This window comes from Paramacrobiotus metropolitanus, unplaced genomic scaffold, assembly GCF_019649055.1.
Source record: "Paramacrobiotus metropolitanus isolate TYO unplaced genomic scaffold, Prichtersi_v1.0 Parri_scaffold0000125, whole genome shotgun sequence".
Taxonomy (NCBI): domain Eukaryota; kingdom Metazoa; phylum Tardigrada; class Eutardigrada; order Parachela; family Macrobiotidae; genus Paramacrobiotus; species Paramacrobiotus metropolitanus.
The window spans coordinates 194,450-216,462 of record NW_026570345.1 but is presented as its reverse complement, the minus strand read 5'-3'; the positions used below and the strand labels follow the sequence as shown (position 1 = coordinate 216,462).

Below are 22,013 nucleotides of genomic sequence, written 5' to 3'. Positions count from 1 at the left end.
TGTGTTATAAAACCGTTGCGCCAAGTAGAAAACATTAAAATTTATAGTTTGTTGTGCGCCCTGCCTTAAAAAGTAAAAGGGGACATGATGGATAAACGTAAGCGTAAGAACTAAGAACTTAGTCACTTGGCAGGGTTGGGTGCAATGGTTTGCATTTACTTTAAGCTAAACTCTAGTAGCGACGAGCACTCGCATGTCCGGCACTTATTTATTGATTAGTGGAGTGAGCTATCCATAAGAGTAACATAAAACCGAAGAGAAACAAAGTAAAAAATACACATTTCATCCGAAAACTTCCATCATACCAGATGATGGTTGTTTTCAACCCCATCGGCTCAACATGGTCATTAGAGACTGCGTTCACCTATCAACATCATATCCATATCCGTCATGCTCTTGTTATCCGCCATTGTGATGTTGACCGCCGTTGTGGCGTTGAGCATGCTTGCTTCGCTCACGCTGTGATCCAGCACAGCGGGCGCGGATGTCGTCGCATTAAGACCATCCTTGGGCTGCATGCTATCCTGCACTACTGGTTGGCCAACAATGATCCCGTCGATACTGACGATAGCGGCTAGCGTTGAGTTTTCCACGGAGTGAGTGGTTGTGACGATCTCCGTGACGGTTGTCGCAATGACGGTCGTCGCTTCGCTCGCTGTCGTTTGGGCGGCCACCGTGGGCGCAACGGTTGTGATATTTTCAACAGCGGCGACTTGTGACACATTGCTGAGGGTGGCATTATCCGTCTGGTTGACAACAAACACCAATTTCAGTTGGATAGAGCTCGTCGTCTCTTCGACATGCTGGGTAGTTGCTTCGTTTGGTGCCGCGGTTGCTACCGTCTGGATGACCATCGGCCCCTCGGTGACATTCAGTTCTTCCAGTCCACCCTTGCGCGGGATGATGACATCGGCTAAGGTCACGTTCAGGGGCGCCACCGTAGCGAGGGTTAACAAAAGCGTCGCGCTGGTTTCGTTGACCGATTGTACGGTTGCCGCTTCTGTTGTTACCAGTGCCACGGAGGCGGTGATGTTTTCAGTAATGGCTGCAATGGTAGTGGTGGCTTCCGTTGCCAAGGCTGTTGTTTCGTTAAGTATCGCTACGGTGGTCTCGGCCGCGTGTGTTGTGGCTTCGGTGGCAATGACCGTGGTAATGATTTCGGTGGCGGCGGAAGTGGCCGGGACTTCGGTGGCGTTTGGCTGCAGTTCAATGAGGATTTTGTTGTCGGTGGGAATGATATTTACTTCTATAGTCTTCAGTGATGGAGGCGGCGCGTTGTATGCTGCAAAAAAACACGTTACAAGACTATGAAGATGTGTATACTTACTCTACGGTGTATAAGCAATTATTGTACTTCTATTGCCTTAATTACCGCAAGTATTTAAAAGTCTGAAGAATTATTCCTAACCGTAAAGCTAATAACCTGTCTTAGCTGTCTGCACCAACAAATATACGTGTTCACGAATATACGTTGTAAAACACATAAATAACAAATATACAAATATACGTTGTAAATCAGCGTTTACGGGATTGTCAATAATATTATTAAGAACATCATAATTATCTTTAAATTTTTCTTGTAGCAGGGATCGTTTTTGTAACAGTTTTTTTAAAAAACCTGCACGAGCACCGGTAGTAAACATCAACTTCTAAAATTGCCGTATTTAAAGAGATAACAGAGAAATGAATTGTATTTCTGACGGTGATTAAAGCTACAGTAAGTTGGCCCTTACGATCAACGCATTTCTTGGCATCACATCCGTACATCCAGGCCAATCCCATACAGTCATCCAGACTGAGCCGGTCCAATTGGGGAAAGGTCGTATTCGCAGGCAGCTCAAAAACTGTGCTGTTAACGATGCCGTATTTATTGAAATTTGGAATGGTCACTGAATGATAATCAAACGGTCGGTCCACCGTGTCCACTTGCGAGGCATTGTAGGCCGTTAGGAGGTTTGAATTACGCAGTTCTGCGAAAGAAATAACAAATTTTAATAATAAGAAATACAAAAGTAGTCAAATATTTACGATTGGCTTGATCAGAAACGCTAATCTCCGCTTCCCACGTGCTCATTAATCGCCGTTCCATGGTTAAGACAGTTTATTGAGCGGTGATTATAGACCGCCCCCGTGGTGATTAGCGTAAATGTTTATGTCTTTATGCTTTTCTTCAAATAATTTACCAGTATTATCGTAACCTGCTTTCATTGCCTCATTTTTTCACTGTACTGGGCGGCAGATCATTCGTTCAAAATCGCCGGCTCAATGGTTATTTGTCGATACTCTACATCTTACGGGGCTCATAAATGCAAAACATACTTGGTTTTTGATAAGCCATCCAATGAGGCTCACAATTAGTAAAACATTATTGTTTTGTCCAGGTAAATCTGACGTTGATTACTACAGAACATGACTTGTAACTGATTTATGCTTGCGTAAGTTTGGCGAAAAGTAAGGCAACGTACGTCCAGGTGCCGGCATTATGCATTTAGGCATTATGCCGGCATTAGCGGCATCAAGTATTGAAGTGCCTTATAATTATAGTGCGCTTTACTGACTCTGTAAGAGTCTGTATACCCTAACACATAACTTACTAAGTTTCAAAAATACCGTAATTATCGAATTTGAACCTCCCCCCATAATAAGGCCCCCCTCCGTAATAAGCCCCCCTCCCATAGCCCGTTTGGAAAATAGCGCCTCCCCCCGATTTTACCCCCCAGGGGGGCGTTATTAAATGTCAAGCGCCACAAAATGATAAATAAACCGCCAATTGCTTCATAATAATAGTTGTGATTTAATAAATAAACAGTAAATGGTCACAAAAATAATTTGGTGCTATGTTTCAGAATGCTGCTCGCAAGGTTCTGAAACTGCAAACACTGGTATCTACTGCGTCGAGTTTCAATAAAACAGGATGCAGAGTTGTTTGAAAAATAACGGCCCCTCCCAAAAATACTGTTTGAAAAATAATACCACCCCCCGAAATAACGCCCCCTCCCCGAAATAAGCCCCCTCATCCAGGACGTTTGAACTTTTGCACCCCAGGGGTGCAAATTCGATAATTACGGTAAGTTAGTAAGTTATTACAAAATTATTTTAACACAACAAAAAATCGTAAACGAAACGTAGTACGATACCATTGTGGCAGGGGCCACCAAATCTTCATTTAATTTGCATTTGTACAAGAATCAACATAAAACTGAATCGTCTCCATTAGGATTACAAACCCTGCCGATGCTTTTTTGAAAACACGCAACAAGTAGTTTTCTTTTGGAATTAAAATTCAATTTGTTTTTAATTTATTTGCATTACAGCCCTGCTCAGCCAAGTTGGGGCAGTTTTTTCAAAAAATTAGCACAGGTCAGCCGTCACAGAATACTTCCTCATTTAATTTTTTCTTAGTTGCCGTGTGTGTCCGACATCTTTATCACTTGGAGATTCTACGCTGAGACCGCTTTCCGAATAACCGTGAGGTCAAAATTAGGGTAGACCAGAGGAAAAAGCGGCTTGACCCACTCAGCGTGGTAGCAGTAGTCCTGTTTGAAATTTGCTTAAAAATTCTGATGACGTCATTGTTCAAAAGCACTACCTCTGAGGTGTTGGTCGTTCAATGCTCTTGCGAACGATACCATACATCAGCCGATTTCGGCTAAGCCTGGGTGACCTTTGCAGAGTGACTGCAAGCACCTTTGAATGGGGGTGACCTCCTCGCACGCTTCCGGTGCAGCCACGGGATGCGACGGGTAATTATTTTCGACGAAATCGTATTTGCGAAGCCTTGAGCGTCAATAAAAAGTCTTTCACTTGTACAATATGCCTGAAACACTCCATTTCGAGACACTGTAAGAGAAAGCATACGTATTTTTTGCAGCCGCTTTGCTGATTTTTTATTCTGTTCATCCGGCCACTGCATTTCTCCGCCTGGACAGTTTATGTCTGTTCAAACCTCAAAATCGTTTCAGGTGGTCCATGCTTTATTCATGGCAAATATCAAATTGAAGTTACTTTGGTCTGTGCGCTAGGCAACCGCATTCTTCGGCAGGTAGGTCTTAGCATACAATCCTATGGAAGTGCACATTGTTTCACGGTCAGCCCGAGCACTGATCGCGCTAGATTTTTTTGCGAACCCATAACGGACAGGCTTCGGTTCGCTTAGGACTTTCCAGAAAAGCTCACGTAAAAATATCTGTCGGTGTATTCTTCAGAGGGGCCGTTATAAGCATCCTAAAAATGACCACCACACCATCCCCTTAACCAGTGCTCGGCTCCCTACTGGCACACCAAGGGGTACCGGTTTTAAAACTCCTAGATTCGCCGTAAAAAGTTACACTAGATAACTGCAAATTCAAAAACGAAACAATGTATACAATTATTTTATAATTATTTAACAAAACTGCCCCAACTTGGCTGAGCAGGGCTGTATATAATGCAGTCGTTTAAATTTAGCGGAGTAATGACTATTGGTCTGCTATAAAGCATCCGAATAGTGAGGTCAACTTTGATTATGCGAAAAATATAATGTTCGACTTTTACTGAAATTCTTGGTTTTTCTTACCGGGTTGCAGATTCTCAGGAAAGACTTTAATATGGAGATCGCGATCGGGCCGATTGTATTCGTTGCGCAGACCGAGAACATTGACGAGGATCTTCATAACGTCACGCTGCGCCTCCATGCAGCCGTTGGGCCCATTATGAATGGCCATCTTCTGGCCTTGACCAGCGGCGCGGAGCACGCGCCCGTAGAAGCTGAAGCATGTCGGCGGCACTGATCTGCAATATATCGGCAAATGCCGGCAGCGTGTTTTTATTCCATCATACCGGCATATTTAGCATACTGATCAACAGTTTTAAAAATTGATAGCGGCGTTTATGACGCGGCAATGTACGGAAGCGCTGCTACTGTCTGTGTTTTATTGGAATGCTGTTACACCTATGCCCGCTCTGAATGGCTGAATGGACGCCCATTAAACGGGACACAAGAATCTCATGGCTATGAAAATATCGTTATTATTGGTTACATTGGCGTGAGTCAGTGTTCGTGTGTTTACCCGTCGTTCAAGGTCTTGGAGATGTAGATGTTGTCCAGACCGGCGTCGCTGTCCGCGTTGTACTCCTTGAAAGCGATACACTGGCTCATGTCGTTGCTTATTCGCTCCATGGCTTTCAGAATTAACGACTTCTCTTCCGATGCTGCAGAAAACAAAATGTGCTTTTAATGTTTAGTTCATGGTACATTATGACAAAAGTTGATGTGTGCTGAAAAATTTGGCAGTTTCAGCACCAGAATTTACCGTTTGCTTTATTTTCGTTGCGTGATAATATTTATAAAGGTTATCAATCGCTGTACATAAGAAACGGATATATAATTGCAAATTTTGTTAAAAGACTGTTTTATATCGGTTCCGTCGTAATGTGAAATTGTAATTGATTGCCAGATACTGGAAATGTCTATACTAGTACTATATAGTAATCTGTTCGTTGTTCTTCGGTCCTGTAGCCAGCTACTGCAATATTAAATAAATATAATAACTCCGATATGTTACAGGGAATTGTATATCCGTGTACAAGGTTTTCATGTTGTGTGCTAATCACATCAGCGCGCTAAGTAAACATGTAAAACAATACGGCGGAATAAACATTACACAGCCGGGACCTTGTTAGTTGACAGACAAGCCATCATTCAATAAATGAAATATTAATCCGACACCTTGATCGTATTGGTAACCACCATTGCCTACAAGTTGAAGAAATATGACATTAATCGAAATTATTTATAAAAATTTAATTTCATGTTACTGAACACATGTAAAGAAAGCTCTTGCTACAGTATTTACAATCAAAGTTCCGAAAAATCGTATTTTTCAATTTGCGCAGTTGCTTAAATTTCATTACGGTTTCCGGCAGTTTTAAATACAAAGTTAACAAAAAAAAAATAAATAAATTATAAGCCTTACTGGAAAGGTTATATACTCCTTAGACCAAGCTTATTTTAAAAAAGGTTATTTGCATTTATTTTATTCTACTCCATGATTTTATGCAGAGCGTGATCTCTGTTAAAGGTATTTTTATGCATCGGGTTTAAATCAAGCTTCTACGAGTAGTTTTCTAACAACACTGGAAATCAAACTGATTTTTTGTTACCGCCGTTCACACAGAGAAAACGCGGGAAACTCTTGTCTCCCTCGCACTTACAGTAGGCCTTCTCGTCGAAACGATAGAGCACATGCGCGGGATCCATCCACTTATCATAGCGCGTATCACGGTTCATCGCCAACTTGACATCATTGACCTGGTCGGCGTTCTGCGGCGGGAAGCTGAGCACGGCCGCCATCCCGGCGCCCACCATCCACCCCAGCAACAATAGCCCCACGCAGCGTTCCATCACTGTGATCCAGCACACAACAGCAACACTCCGTCGCAGATTACCAGGGTATACAACAAATAGAGATCACGCGAAAACTGATTTGTTCTCGGACAAGCTGATTCTGGCAGGTTCCTCTACGCCGCGACCATTTATCAACGCCGTCCCGCCGTCAATTACCCGCCGGCCATTTTCACCACGATGGTATGACGCATACATACACACCGGACGCTAATAACGCTGTCAGACCAAGGACGGCCCCGACTGCTGGTGTTTTTTGTCATTGGCCATCAGCACACAGCAATGTGGTTGTGGCCGCATTGCTCAATATAATATTTTCCTATCAGTATAATGCCGGGTGGATGTTGTACAGCGCGTTTATACGGCATATTGTGTATAACCTAGTTATGTGTTTTAACAGCATTTTTACGGCTGCCCAGGCTATTGTCGTCGCAGCCGGCATCACGCACTAATAAACCGCATCAACTGGCTACTAATACATACATCACTACTGCAGGTATTAATTTGCCGGCATGTTTCTCTTTTTTGCTCTGCTCTCTCTTCTTGACTCTTGACAGACTGACCCATTCTCCTGGCCATTTTAATGAGCATTTCTTTGCCTCTGATAATAGAATTAATCGATAACCGGACATACTTGAATAACTCTCGATTTTTTGCTCCGCATGGAAAACATGCCGGCTAAATATGTGTGTGTATGTGTTGTTGATCGGTGATCGGCGCGGCAAGATGCCACTCACGATTTTCGCTTCCGCTGTTTATCGATGTACGATCCGGCGTTGAGGTGTTGCTCAGCATGTTGTGTGTCAAACACAATATATACATGAGCCACTTTTACACTTGAGCTGACAATTAACAACTTTATTTTCTCATGTTCTTATTAAACCGCGGTGTTTCTGTGTCAATTTGTTACATGCTGCCATTGTCAGTTTTCATGATCACGTACAGATATTTTGTTCGATGTTGGGCAATTTACACAACATACGTGCTTAATGCTGCTAATTGACATTGGTTTATTGTGTATTCGTTTCGTTCTGTTGTCTCTTGATGCCTGTTGCCTATAAGTCTATACAACACATATAGATATGTCAAATGTGCAGTAAAGGATGAATGTCTACAACGAAAATCGCTGATGAAATAGTAACACTTCTTAAAGAATCTCTTCGTTACTATCTGTATAAAGTTATAAACAACTGTTTGTTTGTTTCAAAAAAAAAATAACGAAAGAGACTGCGTATGATATTAAGGTGGTGAAGCTAGTACAAACAAACAGTTCTATAAAAAGTGTTTGCTAATTTTTTAAACTGTTTACGAAATCCTTTGACCGATAGATCGAAATTATTGTTTTGTAGGTTCTCCTGCCGGTCGAACAAAAAACAAAAATCATAGTTGCTGCGTAAATATTATAATTATGGCGGCAACCACACACCCGTACACACATGTGTATATTGTTGTTTTGTCGTTGACTCAGATATCTTGGTGCAAAACGCCGGTCAATCGAAAATTGTATTTAGTGCAGAAAATTCTAATTATGTATAAATTAGCATGGCGATCCATCGAGCCGTCATGGACACAGTGAGCAAGGAGCATATTTGTGCAATGTTATCACAAATAAAGTACAGCGGACTTTATTAACTGGAGGCCACACTGAAAACCGGTGTCGCCGTTTCGAAAATTTAATCAGCGAAACTAATTTTGACACTAAATTTAATGGATTCTGTATCTCTATAGTTGTATGTCTTCAAACGATGCAAAGTTCCAACCGCCATAAATAAAACGGCCTGTTAATTAACCATGCCTCATGGTTTCGCTTTTAACGACCAGGCGTTTCGAATGGACGGTAGTAATGTAGTATCATTAATTTAGCTTTTGCTTTGAAACCTTACATCCTTACAGTCGTGAAATCTTAAAAGCTTTTTGCCTTGAAATCTAGATCGCTCTGTTACCTACTCTTCCCTCAACTTCTTTTTATACAGTAATATCGATTCATTTTACAACTCCTTTCTTAAGGAAAAATGCTAGCAAGTAAAAGTAAGGTGAGGGCAGAGTACAGAGTAGGTAACCCGTAACATAGCGATTTACTTGGTCAGCTGGTCTGCCAAAAAAACTTCTCCACTCCCACCGTTCGAATGATTTTAAGTGGAATTGGACATTACAAAGAGATTACGAAATTTATAAAGTAATTTTTAGTTTTTACTACATAGTGCGTTTCATTGCCTATCGTTTTGTCTAAAAGCGTAGCAAAACTTTTATACCGGCATTTGATTGTCGCGGTAATAAACGGTATTTCCCGTTATAGCTCGCTGACATTCAACATTGCAGTATGACCGTTTTGCTCTGCAGTCTGCATAATACTATACAATACAGTAGGACCTCCATTTTTATGCAAACTATAGCATTAGCATAAAGTTCGATGTGCTGTGCTGCAAATACCTAACACACTGCGGCGAGATGACGCCATAAAATGCGATCGGTGACAACAGCGTCGGCATATTATTGCCAGTTTGATGGGGTTGTACTGAATTGAATGCACTGAAAACATAGCGGTTTATGGCTAATTGTACCAAGAATGGACTTATGGATCGATTTCAGCATGTAGCCTCAAAACTCGATTTTTGCCTACCTGTAAAGGAAGTTCTCCACTGCTATTGCAAGAAACTGGCAGCTCGTAGTTACGGTCTTACGGAAAGTCAGAATCTCGTTTTATACTGGAAATCAAGAATGCCGTCAAATCATCATCCTTTGTTTTGGGTGGCCGCTGCTATTTCAACAATATTACTTGCTAAAGATGCAACCTCAGGAGACACTGGTGTGGTCAACCTGCGCGACGATGTACAGCTGATTGGTGAACCATTCGCTTCAGAAAAATATCCGGGCAATTACGGCTACGCGTATTACGGGATTCGTTATGGAGTCAGCAAACGTTTTGAGGTAAAATTTACGGATAATAAGGGTTTACAGGTTTTGAGGTAATTAACTTACGGGAGAGATCGAGTTAAATGTGCTTGTTATTAAATCCCTTTCTTATCGATCACATACTATGCATAACCGATAACTTAGAAGCACTGATCTGTTAGCTTATTTTCAACCGTTGATTTACAACGCATTTTGTATCAAATCTGTAGGCCTCAATGGAGAATACGGAATTCCTGTATTTGAAGAACACGTCAAGCCCCAAACAAGGGAATGTTTGTCCACAAGGATTTCTACCTGGTTTGCCACCTGTTACCGATAAAGTATTCCACGAGGATTGCTTGTATCTAGACATATATGTCCCTCCACGTCTGTCCAATAACACAGATGACTGGGTAACAATGTTATGGATTCATGGCGGAGGATTTCAAGGTAACGACTTAATTCTGTATATTAAGCTTGCTTGTGTAACCTTTCCTTGTTCTGTAAGCTGGCACTAAAGACAGCTACAATTCCAGCTCACTAGCCGACAGTGTGGGAGCAATTGTTGTCACCATAAATTACCGGCTAACAGCATTCGGTAAGTTTGCGGAACGCCTACGTGGGTACAGTCGATGTCTGTAATGCAGTATCGTAAATATTATGCTACTGATAGGCTTTTTGAGTACGGGAGACGATTCCATAAAAGGAAATTTTGGAATTGGAGACTGTAAAACAGCGATCAAGTTTGTTCACAAATACATTGAAGCATTCAGAGGAAAGCCATTCGGTATAACGCTGTTTGGTCAGAGTGGTGGAGCGGCTTTGGTGTCTGCCGTGATCTTAGATCCTGCTGTTCGCGGTACGGCTGTTCCAATCTAGTCACTTTATGCCGCCTAAATTTTTTCATAATTTTACTGAACCAAAACGGGACTGCAGATACTTATTTTATTTGTATAATAACTGAGTGGCTTTTGTACAGAAATTGTGGCGTCAGCCGTTATGTTTAGCGGCAGCGTTTTAGTGGATCTCGACTACGTCCGGGATCCGTTATCTGGGGCGAGAAAGGTTGCTGTGGCTGCGGGATGTCCTGATAATACAACGGCTGCCTTGGCCAACTGTTTGAAAGCGCTGCCCTAAGAGCAGCTCCAAAAGGCGGCACTTGTGGTACCAGCCAGCCCAGTAAGGATAGCGATTCTTCACTTCATATAATTATTTGTTCTGTTCAGTACGTTTACCTTGCGCTTGCGGTTTTTAGCTGGCTGCGGCTGATGGCTTCGTGGTTGACCACGACCATCTTAAAGACATACCGGTGCGTGCGCTGCAGCAGACCCTAGACAGCGGATACACCGGTCCAAATATCGTCACGAGCTATCTCCGCGAAGATGCTGCACTAACTCTCACATGTGGGTTGTGGTTTACTCCATTCATGAAACATTATTAACTGATAGTTGAATTAACGACAAAAGTGCCAAACGCTTCCAATAGTGGCAATTCCGGATCTCCTTGACCCCACCAAACCACTAACCATGGATGTCGTCCGTAACATTGTCGCTAAAAATCTTCTGCCAAGAGACGGGAATCCTCAGTGTGCGGTTCCGGACTATGGATTAGCTGACCGCGTTATGCAGCACTACAATTTGTCGGCCACAGAAAGCCGCGGTGACACATTGCTCAAATTATACCATGTACGCTGCGCCGTCTTTGACAATTGTTTGAATTATGACAGAATTTCGTGCAACGGCTTTGTTGTAGCTGGGTACAGAATCCGTACAAGCATTTCCAGCTTTCAAGGAAGCGTCAATATATGCCAATCACATCAAGCCAATGCCATCATTACCTTCAGTACAACTGATTAGGACGATATACGATTCGCATTATAATGGCCTGCGTATGTGGTATTTTATTATGTGGTACATACTACTGTACACACTGTTTACTACATACTACAGTAGTATGTAGTAAACAGTGTGTACAGTAGTACGTACAGTAGTACGTAAGGCACTAAGGCGTATGTAGTATGTAATAAGAAATTTACTATCCACTACTAAACTGACAACGTTGGTTTCATTTCATTTTTCATTTTCAGATGCCTTTCATGCGATGGAGCTGCCTTACATTTTTGGTCCGTGGCTGCTGTTACCTAACCAAACTTACGATCCCCGTCTGACCGTCAGCTATCGGGACATGCTTCATCAAGTTACACACAATGGCGGGTAATTTCTTTGTTTATTATTATCTATCAGTCAGGTTGTGAAACTTTTCCATGGTCCTTACTTTCTACCGGTAGAAGTATGATTGGTCCGCAATTTTTACAAGACAACCACTATGGGTACAACGAAGTAGGACTGGACGCACAATGGTCGCCTGGCACCAGTGACCTGGAAGCCGTGTACCAGTACTGGCAGCAGATTGCCAATGAGCCATGTCCATGCGGAAGCCACGCTATGTACGCCTATTAGTTAGCTACGCTGAGAACCAGCAGCCGCACACGTGTCTCTGGCTCAGTGTCGCGATTCGATCCATGGAGGGCTACTGGAGCAATTCCGTATTAAAACTAATTTTATTATTAGGTAATCTTAAATCAATTTTGACCAATAGTATTGGTCCGTTTTGGCCAGTTCCCACCCTTGTAATTAGAACGCGGGTGATAAAAGTAAAAAAATAGCTCCAGTAGCAATTGTGCTGTTATTTCGTGCAATAAATAGACAGTATTTATTCAAATAAAATGTATTTGCAGTAATCATACTGCGCTCGAGTTATCACTTTTGGATTTCAAGGTTATATTGGTAACCGGTTTGTGAAACTGGCTTGTACATAGAGATAAACTATAACGATAAAACATAGGATATCCGTTGGATTCGATGCCGATTCGCTTCCGTGGCACGTGTAGCTCGTCGGCTACTTGTCGTATGTTCTTTCCGAGTTCGGTATCCGAAGTTTGATTAAACTTGTTACAGCATATTAGCATGTGACTTGCCCATTACATTCCGCAGTCCCGCAACGAATCCGACACTTGTACGAATACATTATCGGAAAAGGACATACCAGTCAAAGAGACTGGTGACCTTAAACATCCTTCAAAGCCACTCCTATAAACTGTTGTATCAAGTTTTTTGGTGAAACCGCCCGCCCGGCGTTCCAATTTGGTTTTCCATGGCGGAAAAATGCTCCCCCGCCCTAAAGAAGAATTTTATTGTGTATAGCAAAAGTGTTCGGTTCATTAAGAATATTCAACTACAAAATTTAATATGCACGTACCTGTCACACGCACTTACGCCCGCTATACAAAGCGCCGCTTCGTTGTACGTAAGCTTCGCTTTAAAATTTTTTGCTTTTGCAATTACACCTTTTGGCGAAGTTTAATTTTGGGAACGAAGGGCTTGTCATTGTCATACGATATTATATTGATCGGGATTGGAATCGAGGGAATTAGGGGGATCATGCCACTCCGCTTGTTTCGCTAAAAATGGTTCTCGATGTCAACACTGAGCGGAGTACTAATTCCGTAACACCATAACAGAAAACAACAGCTATGAACTGACCGCAATGCTTTATGAAAAGTGGTTTTCGTTCCTGTCAGTAGTTTTATAATCGAATACGAGAGGTTTTCACCTGCTCGAACGGTATTTCCCGTTTCAGCTGGCTGACTTTCGACATTAAAAAATTGAACTCTTTGCCCTAAATATTCTTGTATCTACCATAATATAGGACTACCATAAAGTTCGATGTGTCTTACCGTAAATTACACTAGAAGTATGCATTCGGGTGATGGCATAAAACTCGATTGGTGGCAACAGCTTCGACAGAAATGCCTGTTTGATGAGTTTTTACTGAACTGAATCCAAACACAACGACTTATTATTAATTGCAGGTATTGCACTCGTACACGAAATCCGCTTTCGAAGCGAAGCGAAGCGGGCTGCTGCCTCAACTGACCATTTGGCTGTTTTTAAGGTATGTTGTTCTCGACAGTTCTTGCCAGAAATGTTTCGTTTGTTTCGGGGAATAAGTCTCGCCAACTCTCGCGTTGTGCTAAAAACAAAGAATGTCGTCGAATCCTCGTCCTTTGATTGGGATGGTTGTTCCCCTCGTAATTATATTGTTCACTACAGAGACGAGCGCGGGTGACAGCGGTGTGGTCAATCTGCGGGAGGACGTCCAGCTGATTGGTGAGGCTTTCGCTTCAGAAAAATATCCGGGCAGCTATGGCTACGCCTATTACGGAATCCGCTATGGAGTCAGCAAACGCTTTGAGGTACAATTTATTTTTGATTTCTGCGGTGTGCCTGGCAGAAATTCACCATGCAGTCATGCACCGTCGAAAAGTTTTTGCCGAAATTTATATGCCATGATGTCACCATGTAAAGTTCATAGACCACCCAATTTCATATCGCCAAGAACAATATTAGCTGCAATCATAATAACGATCCTGCATGCAGGCATCGGCGGAGAATACGGATTTCTCGTATATTAGTAATAGCTCTCGATCCAAACAAGGAAATGTCTGCCCGCAAGGATTTCTAAATGGTTTGCCGCCTGTAACCGGTAAAATTATTGACGAAGACTGTCTGTATCTGGATGTATATGTACCTCCACGCCTGCCCAACAATACGGACGCTTGGACGTCGATGGTGTGGATCCATGGCGGAGGCTTTCAAGGTCGCAATTTGCTTTAGCGTTCTGACGGGCTTAGCCAACATTTCTTCGTGTAACTTATAGCTGGCACTAAGGACAGCTACAATTCAAGCTCATTGGCCGATAGTGTGGGATCAATTGTCGTCACGATAAATTACCGGTTGACAGCATTCGGTAAGATTGCGGAACGTCATTGTGGTTTGATATATATTTATTGCTTGTTGTGTATCTCTTTAATTTCTACGTACTGACGGCATCAGCTCATGAAGATGGCGCTTCGTCATCTTCATAAATAAAATTAGTTCATTTATTTTATTTATTGACGCAATTGCTAGGCTTTTTAAGTACGGGAGACGATTCAACCAAGGGAAATTTTGGACTTGGAGACTGCAAGACGGCGATCAAATTTGTCCACAAGTACATTGAAAAATTCGGGGGAAAGGCAACCGGTATAACGCTGTTCGGTCAGAGTGCAGGAGCGACTCTGGTGTCGGCTGCGCTGCTGGATCCTGTTATTCGCGGTACGGTTATTGCGAGTTATGCGACCATCTTTGACAAAACTTTAATAAGAATTCTTTACCGTTAGCCTACAGTATCAGTAAATTTCGTCGTACCTTCACTAACGTAAAAGGTGCTGGTACTTATTTGTAGAACAACTAATGTATAATTACCGTAACGTCCGCACGCAATCTGCATTGAAGGCTAAAACGAGGCAGCAGACACGTCACAAAAAGTTTCGAAAAACATCCAAACGTTCAAAAAAACCTGAACACTTACACTTCACAATTATAATAACTGGATAACGTCAGTAAAACTAGGTGATTTTCATTTAGATATAGTGTGGTCAGCCATTATGTTTAGCGGCAGCGTGCTAGTGGATCTCGACTACGTCCGGAATCCGTTATCCGCAGCAAATCAAGTTGCTGCGGCGGCTGGATGCCCGGTTAACACTACCGATGCCCTGGCCGGCTGCTTGAAAGCCTTGCCTTATGAGGAGCTCCAAAAAGCCGCTTTGGTAGTACCTGCCAGCCCGGTAAGGCTGGCAAATCTGTTTATATACGTAATATAACTTCAAGATATGTTGTACCAATTAGATCACTGCATCATTTGGCTTGGTGATCGATCACGATCACCTTAAAGACGTACCGCTGCGCGCGCTGCAGCAAACCCTGGACGGCGGATATACCAGTCCAAATATCGTCACGAGCTATCTTCGCGAAGACGCTGCTCTAATCTTGACATGTGAGTAGGAGTATACTGCATTAATAAGAAAAGTAATCGAACGGAATACGCCAACAAAAATACGAGAAATGTTTTTAATACTGTAGTGGCAATTCCGGATCTTCTTGATCCCACCAAACCGCTGACCATTGATGGCGTCCGTACCATTGTCGCCAAAAACCTTCTGCCACGAGACGGGAAGCCTCTGTGCACGGTTCCGGATTATGCATTAGCTGATCGCGTCATGCAGCACTACAATCTATCGGCAACGGACAGTCGCGATGATACGTTATTAAAATTATACCATGTATGTTCAGCTGCAATAACGATTTGAAGTGCTCGTTTTCACGAAGCGTTGTGAAAATTAATTTCTGTGCTGCAGCTTGGTACGGAAGCCTTACAAGCGTTTCCGGCGGTGAAGGAAGCGTCAATCTACGCCAGCCATAGTGTGTCATCATGGCCTTCTGTACAGCTGATCAAAATAATATACGATTCGCATTATAATGGCTTCCGTACGTCCAGTACACTGACATTATGAAAACGACTACTATTTACGTCTTATTGGCTAAATTGCTAGTGATATTTACGAGTATCGTCAATTTTTAGACGCCTTTCATGCGATGGAGTTGCCTTACATTTTCGGTCCGTGGTTGCTTTTACCCAACCAAACGTATGATCCCCGTTTAACAGTCAGAATTCGGAGCATGCTTCAACAAGTCGCATATCATGGGTACGTAATTTTCATGTTTATGACAATAATTTACACTCGTTTTGGTCAAACGTTTTCTTGGATATTATTTTCTGTGAGTAGAAGGATGGATGGTCCGGGATTCTTACAAGGCAGCCAATATGGATATAATGAATTAGGACTAGACGCACAATGGTCCGCCTGCAGCTATGACCTTGCTGCAATGTACCAGTACTGGCAGCAGATTGCCAATGAGCCATGTCCGATCGGAAACGGCACCACGTATTAGCTAAGGCGCCACGTATTAGCTAAGCCGATTGCAGGTCCTACACGGCGCTCTGGATTACCGTTGATGTTCATTTTTGGCGACCGCTGTCTGTAAAGTATTGCTAGCGATATACAGTATGTAGGCCCGTCCTAGAAAATACTGGTTCATTCTATCGATGTACATGTATAATCAATCCGAGCCAAAGAAAACTCTGTCGAAGCCGATTCCAGATTCACATAATTATAAGCGTTGGGCGTTATACGCGTTAATTGTAAGTATAATTAGGTGTTTATACAAAGTTACAAGTACAAATAATTTCGAAAAACAGGATTGTGCGAATGTGGTCCTTTCGTGAAATCACACTTAATACGTTTCTAAAAACAGCATATAATTATAAGTATTAAGCAGCAACTTCTATGAAACATTACGTGCGAGTTTGTACCAAGTACTGTGCACAAAGGGATAATTGTATGTACGGGTATACCCGTATTGAAATGAAAAATACTTTATTTTGCATAACTGTGAATTTGACATAATTATCTGCAAAAGACTATTTGCGTTTATTGATTTTTAGGTATGTAACCGGTGACATACTGATCGATTGTATACCAGGCGTAGGTACTCTGGAAACTGTCGCAATATTCAACTCGTACATACAACAAAAAAGAGTTAAATTTTGTTATTTATTTCAAATTTTCCATTATCATTTATTGTCTATTGATTTTTATAAAAATAAAGCGTTCATGCTTTCAGGTAGGTGAAATAATGTTTTCATGCAGATAGGGCAATAATGTATAGTAAAACGTCAAGTTGTACGAGCACTAACGTCGGCCAAATGGCAGTTACATTGTGATTAACAATCGTTTATGCGCGTTTGTGTGGATCTACAAAAGGTATTCTGATATACATAAAAACTGAAAGAGATATACTAAAATTAATTTATGTGTAAGTAAGAACATGTAAGAATAAGACTATGTAAGCGCCAGGTCAGCTAAACTGATGTCTGGATGACATAAAGCATCCAAATAACATCTGTTGTAAAACGCATGTCCTTTGCAGCTTTTCCTATAATTAACAAACTAGCAAGCCCTTTCTCATGCATGGTGACCAATGTACATGTACAAGTATACCGCAGCCGTACATCACTAGGGCAGTAACCAATCGGACTCATACTTCAAAAAGGGGTAGCATAAAATTAACAGAAGTACAGATCTAGATACAACATACACGGGAAAGAAACTGCATTTTTGAAATAAAACAAAAAAGTGTCAATGAAATATAATTCTTTTTCATCATGCAATGAAAAAGCCGACAACTAGCCCGTAAACTGTAGTAACAGAAAATACTGAAACGAAAAATTTTGGAAAATTGTTTTGCCAATGTTATGCGATCAGTCCCTGTCTAGTACATGTCAGCAAAATTAATGTAGCTGTTTGCCTGCACTGATTCGCTTTACGTATGGTTTTGTCGCTTAAAATAAGTCTTTCGCTAACAAATTTACTCTTTATGTAAATAAAAATATTTTTTGTTTTTAGATGTTTGCAAGTAAGCTGTTCAAATGAAGTTCCTAATATTAGTTTACTTTGCAATTGTTTTACATAATTACGTACTTGTGACAGATAAAATATGAGAAATTTACAGTTCTTTTTAATACAGAAAAGTGATTACAGATTTATATAAATTAGCCCGGAATGGTTTTCAAAACTGAACGTATGCGTCAGCTTTTAACACGATTGATTACACATTTACAGGCTGTACAATTATGCTGTACTGTTGTACCATTTGATAATCGTGCACGAAAAATGGTGCTGCCTTGCAACCGCATGTACCAGTAAAATAAATTATCGTGTCCAACAACCGCTCTTTGACCGAATCCACGAACTGGAGATAGAGAGATGCAGGTCATTCGCGTGTGCCACGACTTAGTCGCCGAGTTCTACAAATACCTCGAACAGGATCCCCAGCTCCTGACGGCCGACCACCGGAAGAGATGGAGAAGGTCCAGAATTTCATGAACGAGGTCAACCGAGACATCAGGGCGATGAAGGAGCGTCTAAACCATGTCGGTAATGGAGTGCAGTGGCTCGCCATCTCGTGCATCACCGTTTTACAAGTTGACCAGCCACTGTACTGCATTACCTCATCCAGATCGAATAGCTGTCAGGGACGTATGCACGAAAGCGCTGGCGCGGCGATCCCGGTTCGAGAGAACAGTCGACGCCCCTATCCAACTCATGATGCTGAGCCAGAATAGTTACGACTTACGAGCTGCTTGCTCCCGCAGAAATTAGCACGATGACCTAGGACATTCCGGAATTATCCTTCGGGTCGCAGCCTATTCGGGTGAGTGTTAGGACATTCCCCAAAGTAATATCCACAGGCGTGCTTCTGACGCCGTATATCGAAGACCGGACATTGTGAATGATCATGCCGCTTTTAGATGCGTAACGCACATGCCGGAAACACATCAACACTGGAGCCTGCACCTTGCATAATCGGGGAACGTAGCAATGAAAACCTGTAAGTTACCCTTTAATTACAATTTCTGATAACGAACATGGTTAGCTGCGAAACTAATCAATTCCAGATTTTCAGTCCTGAAATTTTATGGCTTCTTATATGGTATCCCGTGTATCAACAGTTCCCCCGAAGTCGGAATTTGTGAATGAAGGAATTCTGCGCCCTTGAATTGGAGGCAGTCAGAATCTCCGTGAATAGCGGAAGAGGCGATATGTATTGTATCTTCCCAGACCCTCCATCTTGAATAAACTGGGTCCGCCAGCGTTTTCTCGAAGGATCGCGCTACATGTCGTCGACTCTGTTGGTCTGCTCAGACTTATATAGTAGTATCAACTATCAAGTATGTGCTTTCGGCAGCTACTGATAGCATTTCGTTCAAATCCGTATGGCGAAGTGCACTCTGTATTGGGCGATGCGCACCTCACTGGATTACATGCACCGGTAACTTCGGCGATCTTTGATTACTGCAGGCGTGCCTTGCGGCTTAAAGTGGGTGACGTAAACGTGGATTGTCGTGGTCGGAAACAAACGGAAGTACGTTATTACGGGAGAGGCGGCCATCTGACTCGTGAGCTGTCACGCATCGACGCATTGTCCACACATTGCGCGTCACCGGACGTCGTGTTAACCAATGTCGGTTCTTTACTGCGGTGTAGATTCTTTACTCCGTTCCCACTTGACTTTGTTATTTTGTCGTCCCTCGTACTCGTTAGGGCATAGTTGTGTGTGCGCTGCATGCAAGTCTGAAAAGAGAAGGAATATTTGAGCGTTTGAAAAGTTCACAGTTCGAAGTCAGCGCTCGTGACTTCCTTCGCCAGCGGCCCTCAACGGCGTCAGACGGAGCCTCGCTGGCGAGCGCCTGCAAAACCTCCAGATTTTTCCGCTTAAATAAGCGAGCGCATTTCTTCACAACCAGAAGCACAATTATGGTCGCTGTCATCACATTTGCCGTGATGGCGCAATCACTTCATTCGGCGGAATCATCAGTATAATCGAGGTACGTGTTTGATTCTATAATTAATTTAAGCAGCAACCACCATTTTAAGATCTGCCGCTCGATCACTACAGCGCGAGTAGATCAACCTGCATCGTCTTAAAAGTTATTTTGAGAAAAACTGGCAAAATATTTTGCAAATAGGCACATTCGTTATCTAATTTCAAAATGAAAAGCAGCTCAGTAATACATTTAAATAGTACTGCAGTCAAAGTAATACATTTAAAATTGCAATCTAGTTGAATCTACTGTTGCAGTATTACTTTTGATAATTGTACAGTTTTTGCCTTTATTGGAAAATCACAACAACGTTTTCCTCTTAACTTATTTTTTAAAAGTTGAGTGCTCAAATTTCCTTTCTGTTGAATTCTTTCGAAGCAGAAACAATATTTTCTTGCTAAAAATAACTCTCTCCGCGCTTTTGCATCACAGGTATTACCTGTAAGAATCGAACTGCGTTCCTTACTTTTAAAAGTAAGTACACGGCGTACCGCTTGGACTGAATAAATATGCGGAGTATTCATCACCTGAAAAACATATGCCGAGGAGGAGCAGTTTGTATGAAATTTAGTCTAGAATTTTGCTTTTTCAGGGAGATTGCGGAGGTGAGATCCAGCAATCTGGGCTGTGTACCCGCTGTAACCCGCGTATGTATGCACTTGTGGAAAGATTGAGCGATCGAGCATGGCCAATTCATGGTTCAAGGTCAGCGAGTTTCCGGCGGAACATCTTTGGCCTTGAATTGCGAAATAGCGTCGGGTGTGCCCTTGACCGCGCAATAACCGGAAGGGACAAAGTTGAGAGGAGCATATTCACTTGATACTGTCCGGCCGCAGTGAACGAGAATGCCCAGATAAATGCCGGAAAACATCAACACTTGAACATGCTGAGATAAGGACCACTGACTCATCTCATGGTGCTGTTGCTGGGTAAGTGCACATCAAAGCGTTCTTTCTTTATCAGATTCGGCGCTTGCAGAATTCGTTTTCAGGGCAGTCGTGCTCAACAGGAAAATATTTAGCATAAACGTCTGTGTCTTCTGCAATGCGCATCTGAAAATCTGAATTGCAGCCTTTTCATTCCGCACATCGCACATGTACCTGCGTCCTATGGTTGTCCGGATTATTACAGCGAGTGCATTAAAAGGTTAATTCTATAAAGTTTGGCTTTTCGAATAATTATCGTTTTTAAAGGATTAAGATCCTATTTACAAAGGACGTAGGACAAAGTTATATTTTACTTCTTTTCCTTAGTGAAGGGCATTTATATCTGTTTGGATAATAAGAGCTAATAGCATTTGCGCTGGGAGAGGCAAAATAGGAAACTTACTTTTGGTACGTCCTCTGTAGCTTGTTGACGAACATATTATAATGGTTGTGATTATTAGGCCTGCACGTTATGGAACTTGCTTCCTCTCATTTTCTACCGTTTGACGTTTGTCATGCACAAAATGATACCGTCTGCGATTATGATGTGGCGGGAAGTGCTCTCTGTTCCATCTTGCGGAATTATTCCAGCTGCGTATTAATATTTATTCTGGATGCAGGAGCCTGTACAAGTGCTACGGTACTCGCTTTATGCAACGTGAAATCGCGGCGGCATAAAGGCCAAAGTTGGTAAATGACCCGTAAACCTAATAAAAAAGAATATATGTAAAGAATATTGGGATATGGTTTTGCAAATGTTGTGCGATCAGTACAAATAAAAATAGAACGGCAAAAATAACGTAGATTGACTAGGCTCTTGCCTGCATTGAATCGCAGTACGCGTACGATTTTCTCGCTTGTAATAAGCCTCATCCTAATTGCGCGCGGCAAAATTTCTCAGTGCGATGCAAACTCACAACTTGATATTTCAGTTGATCGCATGCTTCATACCGCACTGCACCACTAAATCTAGTTCTTGATTTCACTGGTGTTGCGTTTACAAATAAGTAATTATCCACGGCAGCTCAGATGGAACTATTTAATTTATTGTGATATTAACCGGAATCATCAGGCTGCGTCATTGCGTCTTTTAGGCAAAGATTCCGAAATCGCCTGAACAGTGCAGCCGCATTTTGTTACGAATTATGCTTATTTCTTTGCTTTTGGAAGCAGCGATCGCGAATTGTTGCATAGTTTTTATTGTGCGCATTGCACCGTTATAAATCTCTACTGTAATTGCTTCACAATCGACGCACATGTTTTAATTTTAATGCTAATCAAGCGAAACTGGAGTGGATGATTTGTACAAACCATCCACACAGAAACCGGCAACTGTCCGCAGAATGCAGTGAGCAAATATTTTTCTTCCAGGAAAGGATGAAAATGATTTTTCCCAAACTGGGATTAATTAACATTTCGATGCCGGTGTCATTTGTGCATCAGTCACTATTGCAACATTTATACGTACATACACCATCTGAATCGTC

General features: G+C 42.1%; 3 protein-coding genes across 3 annotated transcripts; 2 read left to right on the top strand and 1 right to left on the bottom strand.

Moving 5' to 3' along the window:
* Positions 1-197: 197 nt before the first annotated feature.
* On the bottom strand, positions 198-6,589 carry LOC129598570 (uncharacterized). Its single transcript, XM_055496544.1, has 5 exons — positions 6,193-6,589; positions 5,049-5,190; positions 4,556-4,770; positions 1,734-1,970; positions 198-1,282 (listed from the first exon to the last, which is right to left on the bottom strand). Exons 1-5 carry the CDS (start codon positions 6,380-6,382, stop codon positions 348-350), a joined length of 1,719 nt encoding a protein of 572 aa, XP_055352519.1. The 5' UTR covers positions 6,383-6,589; the 3' UTR covers positions 198-347.
* Positions 6,590-9,693: 3,104 nt separating this feature from the next.
* LOC129598597 (uncharacterized) lies at positions 9,694-11,909 on the top strand. The gene is made up of 8 exons (XM_055496577.1): positions 9,694-9,724; positions 9,783-9,872; positions 10,254-10,330; positions 10,530-10,677; positions 10,760-10,959; positions 11,027-11,162; positions 11,361-11,487; positions 11,562-11,909. The coding sequence occupies exons 1-8, from the start codon at positions 9,694-9,696 to the stop codon at positions 11,731-11,733; spliced, it is 981 nt and encodes a 326-aa protein (XP_055352552.1). The 3' UTR covers positions 11,734-11,909.
* Positions 11,910-13,216: 1,307 nt separating this feature from the next.
* Positions 13,217-16,146, top strand: LOC129598605 (fatty acyl-CoA hydrolase precursor, medium chain-like). Its single transcript, XM_055496586.1, has 10 exons — positions 13,217-13,529; positions 13,714-13,933; positions 13,994-14,083; positions 14,245-14,430; positions 14,743-14,942; positions 15,004-15,151; positions 15,238-15,437; positions 15,513-15,642; positions 15,737-15,860; positions 15,942-16,146. The coding sequence occupies exons 1-10, from the start codon at positions 13,320-13,322 to the stop codon at positions 16,105-16,107; spliced, it is 1,674 nt and encodes a 557-aa protein (XP_055352561.1). The 5' UTR covers positions 13,217-13,319; the 3' UTR covers positions 16,108-16,146.
* Positions 16,147-22,013: the final 5,867 nt, after the last annotated feature.